The sequence below is a fragment of the Coturnix japonica genome, chromosome 6, assembly GCF_054131305.1.
Source record: "Coturnix japonica strain WE chromosome 6, WE-NBRP24, whole genome shotgun sequence".
Classification (NCBI taxonomy): domain Eukaryota; kingdom Metazoa; phylum Chordata; class Aves; order Galliformes; family Phasianidae; genus Coturnix; species Coturnix japonica.
The window spans coordinates 35,335,522-35,352,507 of NC_140668.1; the positions used below are offsets into that span (position 1 = coordinate 35,335,522).

Here is a 16,986-nt window from a genome sequence, read left to right on the forward strand (position 1 = left end):
GGTAAATTTGCTTTCGGACTTAGAAAGAGTTAAAAATCCTTTAGCTATGTATCATTTATGTCTCTCAGTGATTTTTCTTCTGCAGGCTAAGTAGGCTGAAAAAGTGATCAAAAAGTATGTAAGGAGTGTTAGATAGTGCAGCTCCAATACAGCATTTGGGCAGAACATAAATATATTTCACGTCACCAACTGACAAAGATTACTTCACTTAAGAGCACATGGAACTTTAATAGAAATTTGTTGTCAAATGACTGTTCTCCTAAAAGTACATGGCATTGTGGCAAAATGGGAAAGAGATCTTGTTTTAATTGCATCTTTGTGATGGTAATGGCGTCAGCTTGTTTATAAGAAGAAAATAATGCAATATCAAGGGAAAAAAAAATGGGTTTCCAAAAGCTTGAATCTGAAAAGTCACAAAGTGAATTTGAAAGATTGGGTGGTACATGTGGACTTGGAAAGAGACTTCCTTTAAACCTGAGTTGGTACCTTCTGGAATGATGTGCTGGTGTTTTTTAAATGTCATAAAAAATGGGTGGAATTGCGTGCTTTATTCCGTGCACCTTGGCTGGTTGCAGGTTTGTTCATTGTGTGTTTCTCTTAAAAGACCATAGAAAAATGGCAACTATAGGCACAGAGACGCAAAGGTGCTTAATAGTCTATTGGGGTCAAGAAATATCATTCACTCAGTGCACAGAAACTGTTAGTAAATGTGAATATGATTTGTATGTGAGGATCTCAGTGAGCAATAAGAAACAACTACATGTAAAAGCTGCAGGAGATGTATGCTCAGATGCCTTAGTACCATTCAGTTGATATTCTGAGTGAGCAATTTAGATAGATACGTGTGTGTATGTGTACACATATGTCACACATATACCATATGATTATTTGAATTTCGGCGTTTAATAGGATCAGAAGAAGATCACCTGCTGCCAGGCAATGCTAGTTTCTGCATGCCTTCAGTTAGTGCCGCACGTGGACTGATTTACCAAGAATATTCAAAGAGATCATTCAGTCTCCATTTAACTTGCATGGATTTAAAATGCAAAACAGCAATACACTTCATGCAAATGTCAGCTCTGCCTATGCTCCAGGATGCGTGTCCAGGAGAGAAAACAGTAAGTTTATTCTTCTCTCCAATTAGACTTTAGTGCAAGGCTCACTTATGTCTCCAACTATCACAATGAACACGTACCAAAGCAGCACATTAATGTGCCTTTTAATGCTTCTTAGGAGTAGATCAAAAGAAGTGTCAGGTGCACTTTGCATTCCTCCCGTGATGGCTCTGAGGCTGGTCTGCATTCTGTTCCCAGCCCATTCACACTACCTGGCACCTCCACGGGCTGTGCCACAGCTCTTGGTGTGCTGCTGCCACCACCATCAGCTTTTGCTGTTGAGTGGGAGAGGAGAGTTGTTGAAGTCAGTCTTGGACAAAATGACTTAAAAACTGAGCAGGCTGGAAAGTGAATCTCCATTAGTGGAAGCAAACTTGCAAGCGCTTGCTGTAAGCTATTATTATTTTGTTTGCTTGCTCGCGGCGATGTGTCAGAACAGCATTTACCTTTTCTTAGTATCAGCTTGGCTGTTGTACCCTTCATTTCTTTTAACATGGTTAGCAGAGGAACTGGTGGCTCTGTCACTCTAAAATCAGGGTGCTTAAAATGTGCGAAAGAGCAGGGAGACAGCTTTCCTTAACAAGCACTGCAGCATAATTTGCCAGCTTTCCTTGCTCGGTTGTGGTGCTGGATGTGGCCCTGCTAGCACGTGCAAGGGGCCAATGATGGCCTCTGAAAAGTGCTTTGAGCATAAGGGAGTAGATGGGAGCACCCACTGAAATGTGAGATACTGTGGGAACAGGTCATTCTCCAAGATCTTAGGATCATTAAGGCTGGAAAAGACTTCTAAGGCCATTTAATCCGACCGTCCACTTGGTGGTGACCAATATGGCCCACTAAAACATGTCCATAAGTAGCACAGAGTACTTAGTAGCTGAATGGGCTCGAGCATTAAAATGGGAGATGAACAGAGAAGGGTAGGTGCTTGTTGTCAGACACAGGAGCAAAAACATGTGGAGCAGGAGACAAGGCTATGGCCAGTATTCAGGAGTGAAGAGAGGAAAAGACATAAGGGAAAGGAAGAAGCATGGAAGGAGCAAAATGTTGCAGTGTACAGAATGCTATGGACACAACAAGATGGAATTTATGCAGAAGCAAGGAAGCAATGAGAAGGGTTCAAGTTTTGTAAGAAAGTTCATTTCTATATGTTTTTCTTTTTCAAATGGATGCTTTGAATAAATAGTGCTTTCATTTCCCATGAGGCAGAGGTGAATAATAAGTACCTCAGCCAGGAACGCTGATCTCCCCAGCATCAGTCATCTGCTTGCAGCCTTACGCTCTGGCAGTGCTTTGGCTGAGCAAATTAGCCTGAAGTGTTGTGCCCTTGGCTGGCAAATCCTTTCAACCCGGTTGAACGGACAAAATGAATACCCAGATTGTTCCTACGTCTGTTATTCTCCCGTGTTTATCTGGCTGAGCTGTCAGTCAGGCCATTATAACTGTGGTGCACACTCAAATGACTTGTCCACTCACAAAAGCAGGGTCTGTTGATGATAAGCTAAACAAAACTGGAGAGCCACTGTTGACAGAGTTGGGGAAACTTGCAAATGTGTCAGGTAAAAGCAGAAGTGCATTTCTGGTAGATAGAGAAGCAGCTTTTATTGCACGTGCATAGCTTTAAAGTGTTTACTGGGATTTGTCAGCAGACGATAAATGTGCGTTTGTAATGAATTGGGTTCCTCTCCACTTTAAACAAATTAAGCAGTGTGCAGGAGATTTCTGAAACTCAAGTGTAAGGGTATATTGCTCTTACTAGAATTAATTAACCTGAAAATACATAAGTTACTTGCACAGGCTCTGCCAGGTGAGAGCGTAGCTGTCATCTGTCATGTACTGACCAGCCCTGTCCGGAGCTCTGAGAGCACCCACAGAGCCTCTGTGCCTTGTATGGGAACAGCAGCCAAACTCAGGCTGCTAATGGGGCAGTGCTTCCAGTCACCCCGCTGTGGGGCTGTGAGTCCTATGGGTGTAAATGTCGAGCTCTTGGGCCTTCCTGGTCAAGGGAGGGTGTTTGGAGGAGGAGGGTGTTTTTTATCACTCTAGAAACTGAGCGGCTTGTGCTGGACAACATAGGTTAAGGGCTGTGTGAAAGACTACTTCTTTCCTTATAATTTTTCCACTAGGACCTTGAATTAGAAGCAGGGCTCTAAGTCACTCCTGAAACTAATTTGATTGCATGCTAAGCAACGCAGTGCCTACCTGCAGAACATGAGTGTAGTCAAAGCATTTTTGGTCCTTTAGCCTCATGTTTGTGGGATCTTGATTAACAAGCTAGAAGTTTTCACACTGCAAACGTGAAAGTAGCCTCAGGTTCTTGAACAGTGGCAGTGTCCCCCTGCTCCTTCCCTGCTAGGTAAACAGTGGGAACATCTCTGTTCTCAGCAGCCATGCCTGCACTGCCCCAAACCTGTTAGCCTTGTTGGCCATGATGAAAATGTAATGGATGGTACAGCAATTTTTCATCAAATGCTTGTTAGTCAATTTATTAGATTCCTAATATACTAATGCACTCATTTGGCAGGCATCTCAGCAAACGAGACTTGCAGTGGAGTGTACTCATTCAAAGTCATGGTAACTCGCAGGTTGCTGATTTCTCATCAGTACTCAGAAGATAATTTGCAAATGTGTCATTTATCATTATGCGCTTTGTAGAATCAGATCTCATGAATGGGATAAACAGATAAGGGTTTAATAATGAACATTTCCTTCCCAAGCACCATTACTGGCTTCTAAAGTATTATGTGTTATATATACTGCAAATGCTACATCTGAACATGTGTATGAGTTTGCATGTGGCTGTGGGTGTAGCTCAGCAATCCCTCTGCTGAGAGATACGGAGTTGGAGTTGATTAGTTGTTGTATGGTGAAAGAAGGAAGAGTTTTATTTGGAATAGTTGAAGAAGTAAGGGTGTATGTGGATTTTTTCATCATAAAAACACCACTAGCTTTCCTTTCCTCCTAATGGCCCACGAATAGCCACTGGTGTGGCCAATGAGAGGGTTATTTAGAGGCTGGATGGGTAGGGCTGTGTGGCAGAGGCACGCTTTTCTCCACACCCAGACTGCATGCTGCATGGATGCTCTGACCCATGCTGCTGTTTGCCACTTCCTTTGACATTGCATTGGTAGCTGCTTTTTATTCACCTGTTCACTCTTTACTGGGAAGAACTTTAAAATCACAATAGCCACAAGAAGAGCTTGAAAACGCGTTTCCTGTCTCCTCCTGTGACATTCAGGGTGGAAGCCCTGCATACAAATCACTTCCACTTATGTTTGGCTTCTGCAGATGTGATGGTACTAAAGGAGAGGTGTGACAAGGAGCTGGGAGGAGCCCTTCTGCAAATGGCTCAGTGCTCAGCACTGGCTGCAATGTAACAGAGGTGCTCCGCGGCTCTCCAGCAGAGCCAGGAAACCGTGCAAAGATATTGATAATTGATTCCATTTTATATAAGTTAAAAACTAGCTTTTCCCTCCTAGTGTGAAGGTAATGGGTTTTGTCTGTAGAAAGATAATAATCCTATGAACCATTTCTACGCCCTCTATTAAAGAATAGTAGAGCTTGCACTCGAACATAATGCCCATGTCATCCTGGCTTTTTAAGCATTCATCTTAAAAGAGTCTTCAAGGACTGGAAAGAGACCTTCCTGAGACACCGAGTTAAGGCTGAGAACTTAAAAAGTCATGGAGATCTGGTCAATTATTGTGTTTATTCATCTGCACCTCCTCTGGAAAAAGCCTCTTCAAACATGAGAGCTGTTTTCTTTCGATTAAAAAGTTGCCATTGCATTTAGTTTTCATAGGTAATGTGGAGGGGATTTTTCTTTCACCTTACTGTAGCGGGAGATAAACATGTCTCTTTTATTCTTCTTACCTATTCCTACACAGGAATGTTCATTTAGTGCAAGAATAACACCGCCAACAACAAAAATAGGGAAAAGTGCTAAATTGAAACCTTTCCACCAAGTTTGTATGCAGGGGATGACTTGATTTATAAGCTCAGGTAATTTCATTTTTGTTCACGCTCCTTCAATTGAAAGGCTCCCATAAACAGTGTTACAGAGCTGGAGGGAAGAGATGGGGAAATTTATCAAACTATTTATCAAATTATTTTTGCAGTCTGTCGAAGTCATAAAGCATGCTAGAAAAGAAACATAAAGAGGGTGTTCAAACAGAAAGACAAGTGGCCGGATGGCGGGCAGACAGAGAGCAAAAAGATGGCCAAAGAGATGGATCTGCCCCAAAACTCAGTGCCCAGGTTAGGTCTTACCTTGATGGATTAAAGGGTGAGAAAACAGAATGGAAAACAACACGGAGAATGAGAGATGGGTGCAAAGGAGATAGATGAGCTTCTCCCCCATTGATAGCCGGTAAGCCACCACTGAGGTTTATCAGCAGGGATGGTGTTGGGTCTGAATGTAGCCCATACTTGGCAGGGGAAGGATTCACATCCTGAGGTGGGAAAAAACAACCCTAAGTGTGCATCCGTGAGAGCAGGTCTTGGGAGGTAGCGCTGAGAAAGCAGGAAAAAAAAAAAAAAGAAAAAAAAAAGAAAAAGAAAAAGCAAGCAACTGAGATAGAATGAACCAGTCTAGTAAGAAATCTTTAATTTCTAATGAGCTTTAAAGGGTTTGAGAGAAGTGATTTTTTTTTTTTTTAACAAACCAGTTCAAGTACATGCCTTCAGATTATAAAAGTACCTGAAATTGCCTAGAATATCAGCATGCATAGCTTGTTAGTATTTACATATATTTACATAGGAAAACAAGAGAAAGATCTACAGTTATTTACAGTCTACATAGGAGAAGAGAAAGGCAGCATAATTGTATTTCCTAAAATACAGTAGTTGAATAGTCAGCACATGCATATTAAGATATATTTGCATGATAGAACGCAAATGTTTGAAGACCTTTTTAACTCCCTATGCTAAGGTGTAGCATAATAAAGGTAATTTTTTGTTTTGTTTTGTTTCTATTCTATTTGCATCAAGTGCTTTAAAATGTTCACTAACACAGCGGCAGCATTATTTACCCTGGCAATTAAAGCAACAGTACACACGATAATTTCCTACTAACTAGCAACAAGCTGCTGGTGAATGAAATATCTATTGTTTCTCATTATCCATCGACCAACATACAGGGATCTCTCCTTGTAAAGGCAGTGCCTAAGCTATCACCATTAATTATAGAAGTAATATAAATGAGACTCTACAGTATGTACTAAATGAAATATTAACAAGGCAAGTGTCTTTGAGCCTGAAAGATGCACTAACAGGGCACACTTTACAGCAGGCTATCTATGAAAATCACACATACATAATACAGGAGTGCCTGGCTTACATCTCTAAGCCTAGACATTAGAGGCCTGTTTGCTAGATCTGTATTATTGCAAAATACATTCCCTTAATTAGTTTCTGGAAGACAGAGTTATTAGTTAATTTCTTACCGTGATACGTCCCGATCATCACACCCTGTGGTTTTTCAATGCATTGTATTACTGAAATTTTTGTGTGTGCGTGTGTTTATATGTCAGCAGATGAGAAACAGTCTTTCTTTATCTTTAAAACTGAAACAAATAGCTTGTTAAATATTTGTCCCAAAAGGTCACTTGCTTAAAAAGCGTTGTGTTTTGTGGGATTGTTTCACTTGTATCTAAAGTCAAAGTTGGTCTAAAAAAAGATCTGTGCAATGAAGGAGGAAGCACAATGTCATTATTATGATGACATTCATTGCAATACTGCATTTGAAAAGACTCTAAATTTTGACTAGAATTAGTATTAAAAAGCTATGTAAGTATATACAACATATACAGAACTGTATGCGTACATACATTTATATAAAGTATGTCTATAATTAAAGTTAGGTACAGCAATAAAGTAAAACATTTCATGTCAGCAGAAGTTAAGAAGAGAAGCAATTTCATCAAATTCTCATGTACATGTATCTGAACACCAGGCAGTCCTATTCTGATGACTGACTTACAGCAGCATATCTATTCTGGCAGGATACATCTACAGTTAACAACCTGTTGGCCCAACTCTTCAAATTAACCTGCCTGGAAGAGTGTGGCTTAGCTGGCAGAGTACATATTTCAGAGAGATTTCCAATATCCTCTATAGGGTTTCCATTTTTGGCATTGGTCAACAAGTCATAACGGGACCTGTTTGTATCAACATAGTCTCAAAAAGTGAGTGGTAGAGATTCAGAGGTGCTGCAGGGATGGATGCTCTGGGGCTCTGGCTATCTCTGGCCTACTCTTTGCTTCCCACTGGGGACAGAGAAGCAAAGGACAGCAGCATCATATGACCAACGTGATCCCAACCCCATGTGAGGTTTTCCCAAATCTAGGCATGAAGAGAAGCACGTGGTGTCACACCACTGCTCTGTACGTCATGGCACAGTGAGAAGAAAGGAGCAGCAATGCTAGATGGTAGCAATTTGCATGCAGTGTTCAAAACTGCCACTTCAGTGGAGCAGTGATGTCTTGAAAGTGTAAATTGGGTGTGAACAGGAGTTCAGTGGGCAGGAGAAGAGAATTCAGAAGCGATCAGTGAGGAAATGCGGTGTTGGTAAAAGGCCGGTGAGCAGCCCATGGGGCATGCTGCTGAAATGCTGGTTGTGCAAGGAAAAGCCATATGCTTCACTGAAGTTTTTGAAGGTTAAGATGGTTCTTTGTCAGGCTTGAAGCAGTTTTCAGTAACTGATTATGAACTTCAGTGAGAACAAAGTAAGGAATAAGGAGCTGCCTGTGGGACCCAACTCCCACCCAGGTGCTGCAGAAGGAGCAGTAGCATTGCATAAACCTACATGTCTGCAGCTGCCTTAAACGTGAGGTGGTTTTATCTGAGATGTCTGTCAAAGGCTGGCACATACAATTCCAGATAGGAAATGTGGGCCCTTCTGAAGGATTTCCCAAGGCAGCTCAGATGTTAGAGTCCTGTGTTAGGCAATGTGGTATGCCACAGTGGGATGAACCCACTGCTCTTGCTTTCAGGGTCTGGTTACCTCTAAAGCAACCATTCATGGAGTCCCCAGTGGTACTCTGGCTAGTAGTGTTTGACCAAAATCTCATTGAGCTGGGCAAAAACAAATAGATGAGAGGATACCAGCATGGAGCCTGTTGTAGCAGAAAACTTCACAGGTTAAAGAAGGAAGTTTATACAATACAGAAAGATCTGCATGATTTTCCAAAGGTTCTTACATTTTTATCAGCTGTAATGCCAACATCATTTTAAATCTTCTTCTAGTCATTTTAACAATGGTTTATAGTACAAACAGTGCTTTTCAACAGGAGATGTGGAAGCAGTCCATAAACGTGAACTAGTCCTCACAACGCCCCTGTGAGGTGGGTAAACGTCAGTACTCTCGCATTTAACAAACAGGTGGGAAGAGTGAGGTACCTGGAGTTGAAGCCATTTATCCAAGTTCACTTGGGAAGTAAAGGCTGAAATGAGAACACCAGCCCAGTGCTCCTGCCTTGATGTGTTGTACTTCTCCTTTTCCCATGGAGTGACTGTTGCAGACAATCTGTTTGACACTGGATGCTGGAGGTGGGAAGCTTCCAAGCCCTATCACTGCCATAATTGAGAACATATGGGATGTTGCATAACACAAACAACATGGTGCATTATCAAAATACATTTATTACAGTGGACACATTTTCTTTTGCAAAGTTAAAACCCAGAATGTAAGTTAAATATAGCTGCATATATTGAGTAGTTGAAATAATCAGTAGGTCTTAATGCCTCAGCAGCTGAAAACAAATCCTCTTTCATGAACTACTGCAGTTCCCTTACTCAAAGAATATAGCACATTTATCTTCTATAATGTATGTAAAGAATACTGTAAATGTGTAAAGGTCTTAATGACACTAAGAAAAGTTACAGCTTGAAACCAACTATGCCTTGCAAGTAGAGAAGCTGTTAGAGTTTTGAGTCTTTGTAGTTGGGAATTAATTGAAAAAGGAATACATCAGAGGAAGAAAAAGCAGACCTTACAGATTTGGGTTTATTCGTTGTATTATCTTCTAAGAGATGCTTTGCTGGTTTAAATGTGGTGCTGGGGGAAGGGGAGGTGGTTGAGAATCTCTGGTTTAGATGTGGTTCAGTGAGACCTTTGAAAAGACTGTAATTACAGAGTCAGTTCAGGTCACGTTTTCCTGCTGGCACTTGGGTGGAGATGGGACCTGAAGTCAACTGCGCCTGATTTGTTTATTGAATCATATTTGGCAGCTTCCAAAGTTTTATTTTTCTTAGTTGCAGCTGTGATTTTGGTTTATCATACTCACCCAAACGAGCAAAGGCAGGTCTCAATTTCATATTTCCTTGCTGAAAAAAAACCACCACCATCAGGGAATCCAATTTTCTTACAGGAGAATAGCACACACATACTGTGAGTGTTACTCAGAAGATAACAGTGCATCTGGGATTGCTCTGAGTAAGAGGACTGCAGCAGGAACCAAATTGTTCTCCTATAATCTCCTGTATGAGGCTAAAACTTAGTTGCTTGAGATCCCAAATGGAAACAAGTGTATTCCTAGTGCAGCTCCCTGATATCAGGCAAACTGACCCTGCTCTAGCCTGGATCTGAACCCTAGGGTGCTTCCCAGGGGCACAGCAAAGGGTGGGAGAGCCCATGCGCTGCAGTATGCTACTGCGTAATGAGTGGTTCCACTATCAGTGATGCGCAGGCTGTTGTGTTGAGCTGGAATTTTTGTGCTAGGGCTGTGTTTGCTTGGTCTAGTAGTCCTGAGGTGGTTAACAGTAAAAGCCTGAAGAGTTGTTAGGAAGCACTTGGCTTTTTATTTCTCTGGAGCTGCTCGCCTTGAGTCTGGACCTTGTCACAACTGCTCTCCTCCTGTGTCATTGTGAATTCACCTCCCTCCACCGGCCATCATTTAAGATGCACCGTGTTAAACTTCACCTCAGGCTACCCAGATAACGGGCCTTAATACTTAATTTTTTTGTAATAAAATGAATAACAACTCCTTTTCAGAATAGCTGATTCTACCTCGCTGGTAGGCAATGCCCTTAACAGAGTGTAGAGTGATCTTATTAATTTGTAGTTGATAAGTATACAGATAAGTTATGGCTTTGTTTCTATTATTTATATGCTTCCTACGTAAACCTGCTTCAGAACAGGGATCTAATCTTAGAAAATAAACATGCATTTGAAAGCAGACAAATCTGAAAACTAAACATTAGCTGTGTAATATGTTTTCTTATCAGGAATGTAAGTAGTATCTTAGAATACTAACAGATGCATTATATATATTAATGAGGGATTTACCATATGCTGTACATCGGGAACCCCTCTTCTTTAACTGTTAAGGTATCCAATATCCTTTTGTACTCAGTACCATCAGTTACAAATTGATAGCTCACAGTTATGAAATAAATGCCTGTGAACTAGTAGCTGCTTAGTACTTTTATTTCAACAAAGGATTTTGGGAGGATGGATAATTTAGATCTCTGAGCCTCAACTATAAATAAACAGCAACGGCTTTACAAATCCCACCCTGCTGCAGTTTAAGATTGTATTACAAAACTGACAAATGATTTGCAAAGGAGAATGATGAACTCTTATTACTAAGACACTCTTCAACTTAATCCAAAACAAGATTCCTGGGTAATTTTACGTACACTGGGAAGATTGATGGCGTGGTGCTTGCCTAGCAGCTTTCAGACGTTTGCCGGGATCGGAAATGGCATTGAGGCATGATTAAAGATTCAGTTGGGCTTCTCACAAATTCTTTATCCCACGTATTCATCATCCCCACTCGCTGCTTTGTTAGGGTTAAGGCAGCTGACCCCCAGCCCGGGTGATTAGCACCATATACAACTGACGGACATAAGGAAAAAAAATGTTTAGGTTGCCCGGAGCTTTTAGCATTGTTTATTGGTTTAAATTGTTGGGAGCCGGGACGTTAATCACAATAGATCAGGGAGAGCCTGTGACAACTGACAAGCTCATTGTTTAAGACATTTTTTAACGAAGTTGTTAACATTAATTCTTTTATATAGTACTCTAATCTTCTTCAAATTATGTTCTGACATGGCACAAACCGCTTGGCATTGAAAGTCATTCAACAGTGATTAAAGTGCTCTTTTTATCGGTTTAAGAATGTTTCATCTTGTATCAGCAGTATGGAATTGTTTACTAATTAGATTCCCTAACATCCTCCGCTGTCATATGCTGATGATATGTGAACAGGAAAGCTGATGAGCAAAAAAATTAAAACTTGTTATTAAACTGTCATAAAGCCCGGTGTATAAAGATGTCATTCAAAAGACCGCGTTCAGAAGGGCTAAACAATATTTACTGAGAAACTCAGCATTTTCTCAGCCCAGCTGTGCATTGGCTCTGCAGTTATCCAGCCCCAGCCCTTTTGAGGGGGTTGATGCCAAGCAGGGGTCAGTTGCACAAGGACCTTCCCATTTGGCACAATCAGTATTGGCTTCCTTGGGTCCTGTTGGGATGGGGACCTCCCAGCACCCCACCCAACCCAGAGCATTATTGAGTCCCCTATGTCCCTGGGCAAGTCACTTAAGATCCTGCATTCACCGGAGGAATTTAGATGCTTAAATGGCTTTGGGAACCTGAGAGTTACCTTCTATATTTCTTGCTTTTGTTATCATCAAGCTCCTAGGCTTGATGAGTTCACATTTGTCCATTATTCTCTGATACTTAAAGCTTTTCCCTCTGTCAACAAAGGGATAAATAGGACTGCATTTCTCTTAAATAATAAAAAGAAGACATACTTTTCTTCCTATGTGAGAACAATTGAACTTTTTTCTACCAAACCACTCAGGACAATTGAAACACTTAGAAAGATGTAAAGATATACACAGCCAAAAAGCAAATGGCACATTGCTTACATCCAGTCCTCAGTGAAACACTGGAGGCATCACATGATAAAGTGCTTTGGGCTTCCAGCCACATAATCTTTTATCACTTAAAGTAAATATCTTACACGCACACAGGGAAAACTATTCTCTTCTTTTGGAGTTGAGGTTGTGTCAGTGTTGGAGGTATAAAGCACTGCCGTTATGCTGTAGGACGTTTTCTGCCTGCTGAGAATTTTGTTGAAGATCACATTTGACTCATGTGGAAAGACAAATTATTGTTTGGTTTGGATTTTGAACTGCTCTGATAAACTTTTCTTTATGAATCAGCTGAGTTTTCTACAAGCTAGCCTAAGTTTGGCTCAGCTGGATGGATGCTTTACAGCAATAGCTTAAGGGCTCTCATTCTGCGTTGAGCACTTCAGTTTAATTTTACCTTTCCAATAAAAGTCCAGTTGAATTGCTTGCAAAAACTAATAATAACACTCTTTGGGGGCTTTGAATCATTCTAAGCAGCTGAATACAGTGAACATACCTGTGCTGCGGAGCTTTACAGGATAGTTCAAATGAGCATAATATTGTTCTCTGTTAATAGTATCTTTAGTAGAAGTCTCCTACATTTCTGCTACTGCCTTTAAGATACTTTCTCCTTTTTTAAAAAATATAGTGGTTTAATAAGTGGAGTGCTTTGCATTATAGTAATTTAAAAAATATTTCGGTCCGATGACAAATATGTGCCTTAATAGAGACAGTTTGGTTTACCTTGTTATGGGAGATCATTCCTAAGCCGTGGAGCCATCATTATCAGCTTAATCCCATCTTCTGAGAAAACTGCCTATCTTGCAGACAAATACGCCTTTCTTTGCTGTTACAAAATTGAGACACCTCAATTAAGAGAGCTGAGGTTTTTTTTTAGAAAGGCTGCCCTTGAAGGATGAGAATGCAGAGCAGAGTTTTTGGAGGCTGACCTGCAAACAGCACCCTGAGTTTCCCTGATTGTGGCACTGAAAGGCTGGGGGAAAAAAAACAACTGCAGGAAAATCACAGGAGGTTGAAGCTCATTCCCTTTTCCCATTAAATTATCCTAATGTGGCAATGTCTAATTTCTATTCATTTACTTCTTTCTATCATAGTTGGCAGCTTCTTTATTCTGATTCCTATCAGCCCATAATGAGTTACCACAGAAAGGACTAAGATGTACATAAATAATCACAAGATGCCAGATAAACTATCGGTTTTAAATTAGCGTTGTGCGCAGTGTCTTGCTTTGCGCTCTCGCCTCTTATTTTTAAGTACAGTTTACAAAGGCAGCCAGTTTCACGTTCTTTTTGCAACTCTCCTGGCAATGTGCTTGCAGCCTTGAGTGCCCCATTGCTGGGGTGCACCCACTGCTGTCCACATGCCCTCCAGCTCCAGCTTTCTGTTGGAGAAATTCAGAGAAGCCAGTTCATAACATAAGTTCATTTTGTGTTAAAAAAAATAGATAAAGAAGGGGAAAAAAAAAATAAAAAATTCTCTGCTCCACAGAATCCTAATCTACCTGCTTCTTAAAGCATTATAAGACTTGAGAAAATGTTTTTTAGAGAATAGTAAATTAAAAGAAAGCACTGGGAAGGCTCATGTCTGTGCAGAACTGGCCTCTCTGCCTGCAGCAGTTGACAAACATTCCTGCACGGCAGCAGTGACAATGGCCACAGCAAAACCACAGATCAGAGATAGATGGGCTGGTTTGGCACAAAGCCTGATTGCACTTTGTGTGATAGGTCTTAATTAGAATGCCCAGGTTAATTTTGTATGAGAGGCTTAAAAAAACCCAACCCACCAAAATAGATATACCTGTCAGTTTGCAGTGCCAGGGTTAGGAAACGGCAGTGCCCAAAGTATGGGGTATTTTGGGGTTGGAAGGGAGCTTTTAGGTGCTGCTTTGAAACTTGGATTAACTTTTCTGGTTTCTTGGATCTACTTTTCTGGTTTTAGGGCTTTTTTTTTTTCACTACCCCCCAGGACTTATTGAAAAAGAGCAAAAGAACAGAGATCAGGGAATGAGATTCTGGATTATTTCTGTCACTCTACGAGCAAATGAAAAGGAAAAATAACTTCTCATTAGGGTGTGTTGTAGGTAAGTGGCCAGCAGGCAAACAGGCAGCATCCTTAGCAATGCTTTGGTTGCAGTGCTTTCACCGATGCTCTCCTAAAGACGCACAGCTCCGGCGGAGAGCAAGCAAATTGACAGAGATAAAAATACCTGTGTTTCTCTCTATATAAATATACATACGTATATGCTTGTATATATATATATATATATATATGGGTTTTTTTCAATGTTTTTTTCAATTTTTTTTTTTTTTTTGTTATTTCAGCAACAGGGAGCTGCTACGACCGTGTACTGCGCGACGGCCGCCGAGCTGGAGGGGCTGGGAGGGATGTACTTCAACAACTGCTGCCGCTGCCTGCCCTCGGCCGAGGCTCGCAATGAGCTGACAGCCACAGCCCTATGGGAGCTGAGCGAGAGGCTGATCCGTGAGCAGCTTGGCAGGCGGTCCCCGTGACAGAACGCCCCGCACACTCAGAACCTGCCAGCGCTGGAGCCCATCCAATCTTATCATCTAGAGGTTTTCCGTATACCTCCGATAGAGATTAACCAGTGTTAAATGAAATAATAGCAGTCACAACATAGTGAAAAATGTTAAGTACTAATGGGAAGTGGGGAATACGGCGGGTTAAAGGGACAATGCAGCTTCCTGGGGCTTAGTTAGTCGTGCTTCTCTTCTTTTGATTATAGCCTGTTCAAAGTGTAACCCAAGGAGGCACGCTTTGTGCCATTGCAGAAACGCGGTGCCACAGATATTCTCTGTTGTTCTGATTAATGGCTTAGTTACATAGCCCAATATGGGATTTCCTCTTTATTTTGATAATTACTGTCTGTTAGGCTGTAGGTATCGACCAGGATATGGGTAGTGGTGTTGATTCCTTTTCCCTGCAAGGATTTTATAGGGTGTGGCGAATTAAAAAGATTATTAAGGAAAGAAATCTCTCCTGCCCTTGACTGCTGGCTGCAAATACATCCATGCTATCTAAAAACAGGGGGTGCAAAAAGACTTCTGAACAGAAATGCCAAAATCACAGCTAATTAAATATTTCTTTTGTCTTAAAAGATTATAGTAAAAGATATTTTGTAAACCATTCCTTAATATCATAGAATTAGCAAAGACGGTTTTGTTTCCTAAAGAATGCACGGGGTGTAATCAGGGGGGTTAAGTGGTATTTCCATCCATTTCTCAGTTCACAGTTTTAAGGAGTTTTTGTGGGTTTTTTCTTGCAAAATTCACAGTAGCTCAGTTCTCTTGATACTGTATCCCAATCCAAATCTCTCTATTTTTCTTTAAATATAATAAAACATGCTTGCTTGAGTAATGTCACCTGAAGAGAAAGTTTGTCTCATTTCTGCAAACGTCTTAGTTAATTTTCTTTTTCTTTTTTTTTTTTCTTATTTTTTCTTTTTTTTTTTAGAAAAGAAAAACTTGAGGAAAAATAAAGAGCTTCTCGTTGCTACCAAGAGAATGCTGATTTTTTTTTCTTGTTTCTTTCAGAGTTCTTTGTTTGTTTCTTTGTTTTGTATTTTGTGCTTTGTAGCTGTCTTCATGCCAGAACGTTGTCCTAATCCAGCATCAGTCCAGCATCACATTTTCTGTGGACAGAATATAAACACATAAATAGAAGGACACATTGTTAATAGAAGCTTATATGACCCCTGTATCAAATGATTTATTGCTAACAGTCTGTCTCCTATGATTTGTCTCATAAGGACTCAGCTGTTGCATAGGTGTTATAATAAGGCATGCGGTCACCTGGGAGGAGCACCCCAAGCATCCTTCTATGGAAAGTCCCACCACACTTCTGTAAGGAATGAGGGTGTCACAGCTATACCTAGAAGCCATATACTGGTTTGACTCTAATTTTTCCATTTCCAGCTAACCCTAACTCAGTGTGAGCTCTCCTTAGTTTGGCAGCGTTCAGTCTCCTGTGCACAAAGTTGGAAATCTCTGCAGGGAAGGGCTCTCTCTTTCCGTAAACTTAAATGTCTTCAGTGTGGGAAGCTGGGAGCTACTATGCTCTGATCTAGGCTAAGTCAGCTGAACCAGCTTTATACCAAGGAAATGGAGGCTTTTTCTTTCCTCCAAAGCCCTTGGCATCTTTCAACCTTCTGCCCAAATGCAGCCTCAACTACTGCTGACTTTCCCACTGATGCTTGCTCACTGACTTCCTTACCCAATGATACAGCCTTTCCTAAAGCAGCAATAAAAACAATATGGCCTTGCTTATATCTGCTGCACAGCCTGTGCTGCCACTGCCTTCCCTAAATAAGCAATCCTGCCTGTCATTCTTCCTCTATAGCAGGCTGCTTCCCCAAGGCCAGCTCTTGCTCCCGCATTGAAACATTTGGCAGAATAAAGAAATAAAAAGGGATTTTCCAGCAAGAGCAACATCTCTTTTCAGCTTTTTTTTTTCTTTTTCTTTTTTTTTTTTTTTTTCTTTTTTTCTTTTTGAAAGAAGGAAGAAAGAAAAAAAACAAACTCTTTCTGGTCTCCAGGGTTTGTTCTGTTCTCCACAGACCAGATCCTGGTACTGGGTAATGCCTGAAAGGTTTGTTGGTGTGGGTCAAAGTGCTTGCATGTTGAAGTGTTGGTTACAATCAAATTCCTTGGGTTGTCTGGAGTTTGTCTGGGGGTGAAAAACTGATTAACTTCTGTCACCTGTGCAGCAGTCTTCTCAGAAGGATTATTTTTCTTTTTCACACCAAAAAGTGAATTACTCTCATATGCTGGTACCCCAGCCCAAGAGAGCAGGGCTGTGCACCACAACTGGCACTGCTCAATGCTTTAAAGACATTGCTGAACTCACTTCAAAGAACACTTGGGTACCAATTTTCTTCCCACATATTTCCCTCTTTCAGTATTAGGAGGAGAAAGTATTTTCACTGTCAGCATAGTTTTGCATTAGTATGAAAGCAAGCAAATGTGACTTTATAGAG

At 41.0% G+C, this 16,986-nt stretch overlaps 2 protein-coding genes across 2 annotated transcripts in view; one reads left to right on the top strand and one right to left on the bottom strand.

Moving 5' to 3' along the window:
• WWOX (WW domain containing oxidoreductase) overlaps positions 1-15,373 on the top strand; it is a 438,054-nt gene extending 422,681 nt beyond the window's left edge. Inside the window, exon 9 of the mRNA XM_015874118.3 lies at positions 14,315-15,373. Within this exon, the coding sequence (XP_015729604.1) occupies positions 14,315-14,503 (189 nt within the window). The 3' untranslated portion in view covers positions 14,504-15,373. The remainder of the gene's footprint in view (positions 1-14,314) is intronic.
• The window catches only part of MAF (MAF bZIP transcription factor), a 157,091-nt gene continuing 155,168 nt past the window's right edge, over positions 15,064-16,986 (bottom strand). The window contains exon 3 of the mRNA XM_015874120.3: positions 15,064-15,642. The gene's annotated coding sequence lies outside the window, so the exon portion shown is untranslated. The remainder of the gene's footprint in view (positions 15,643-16,986) is intronic.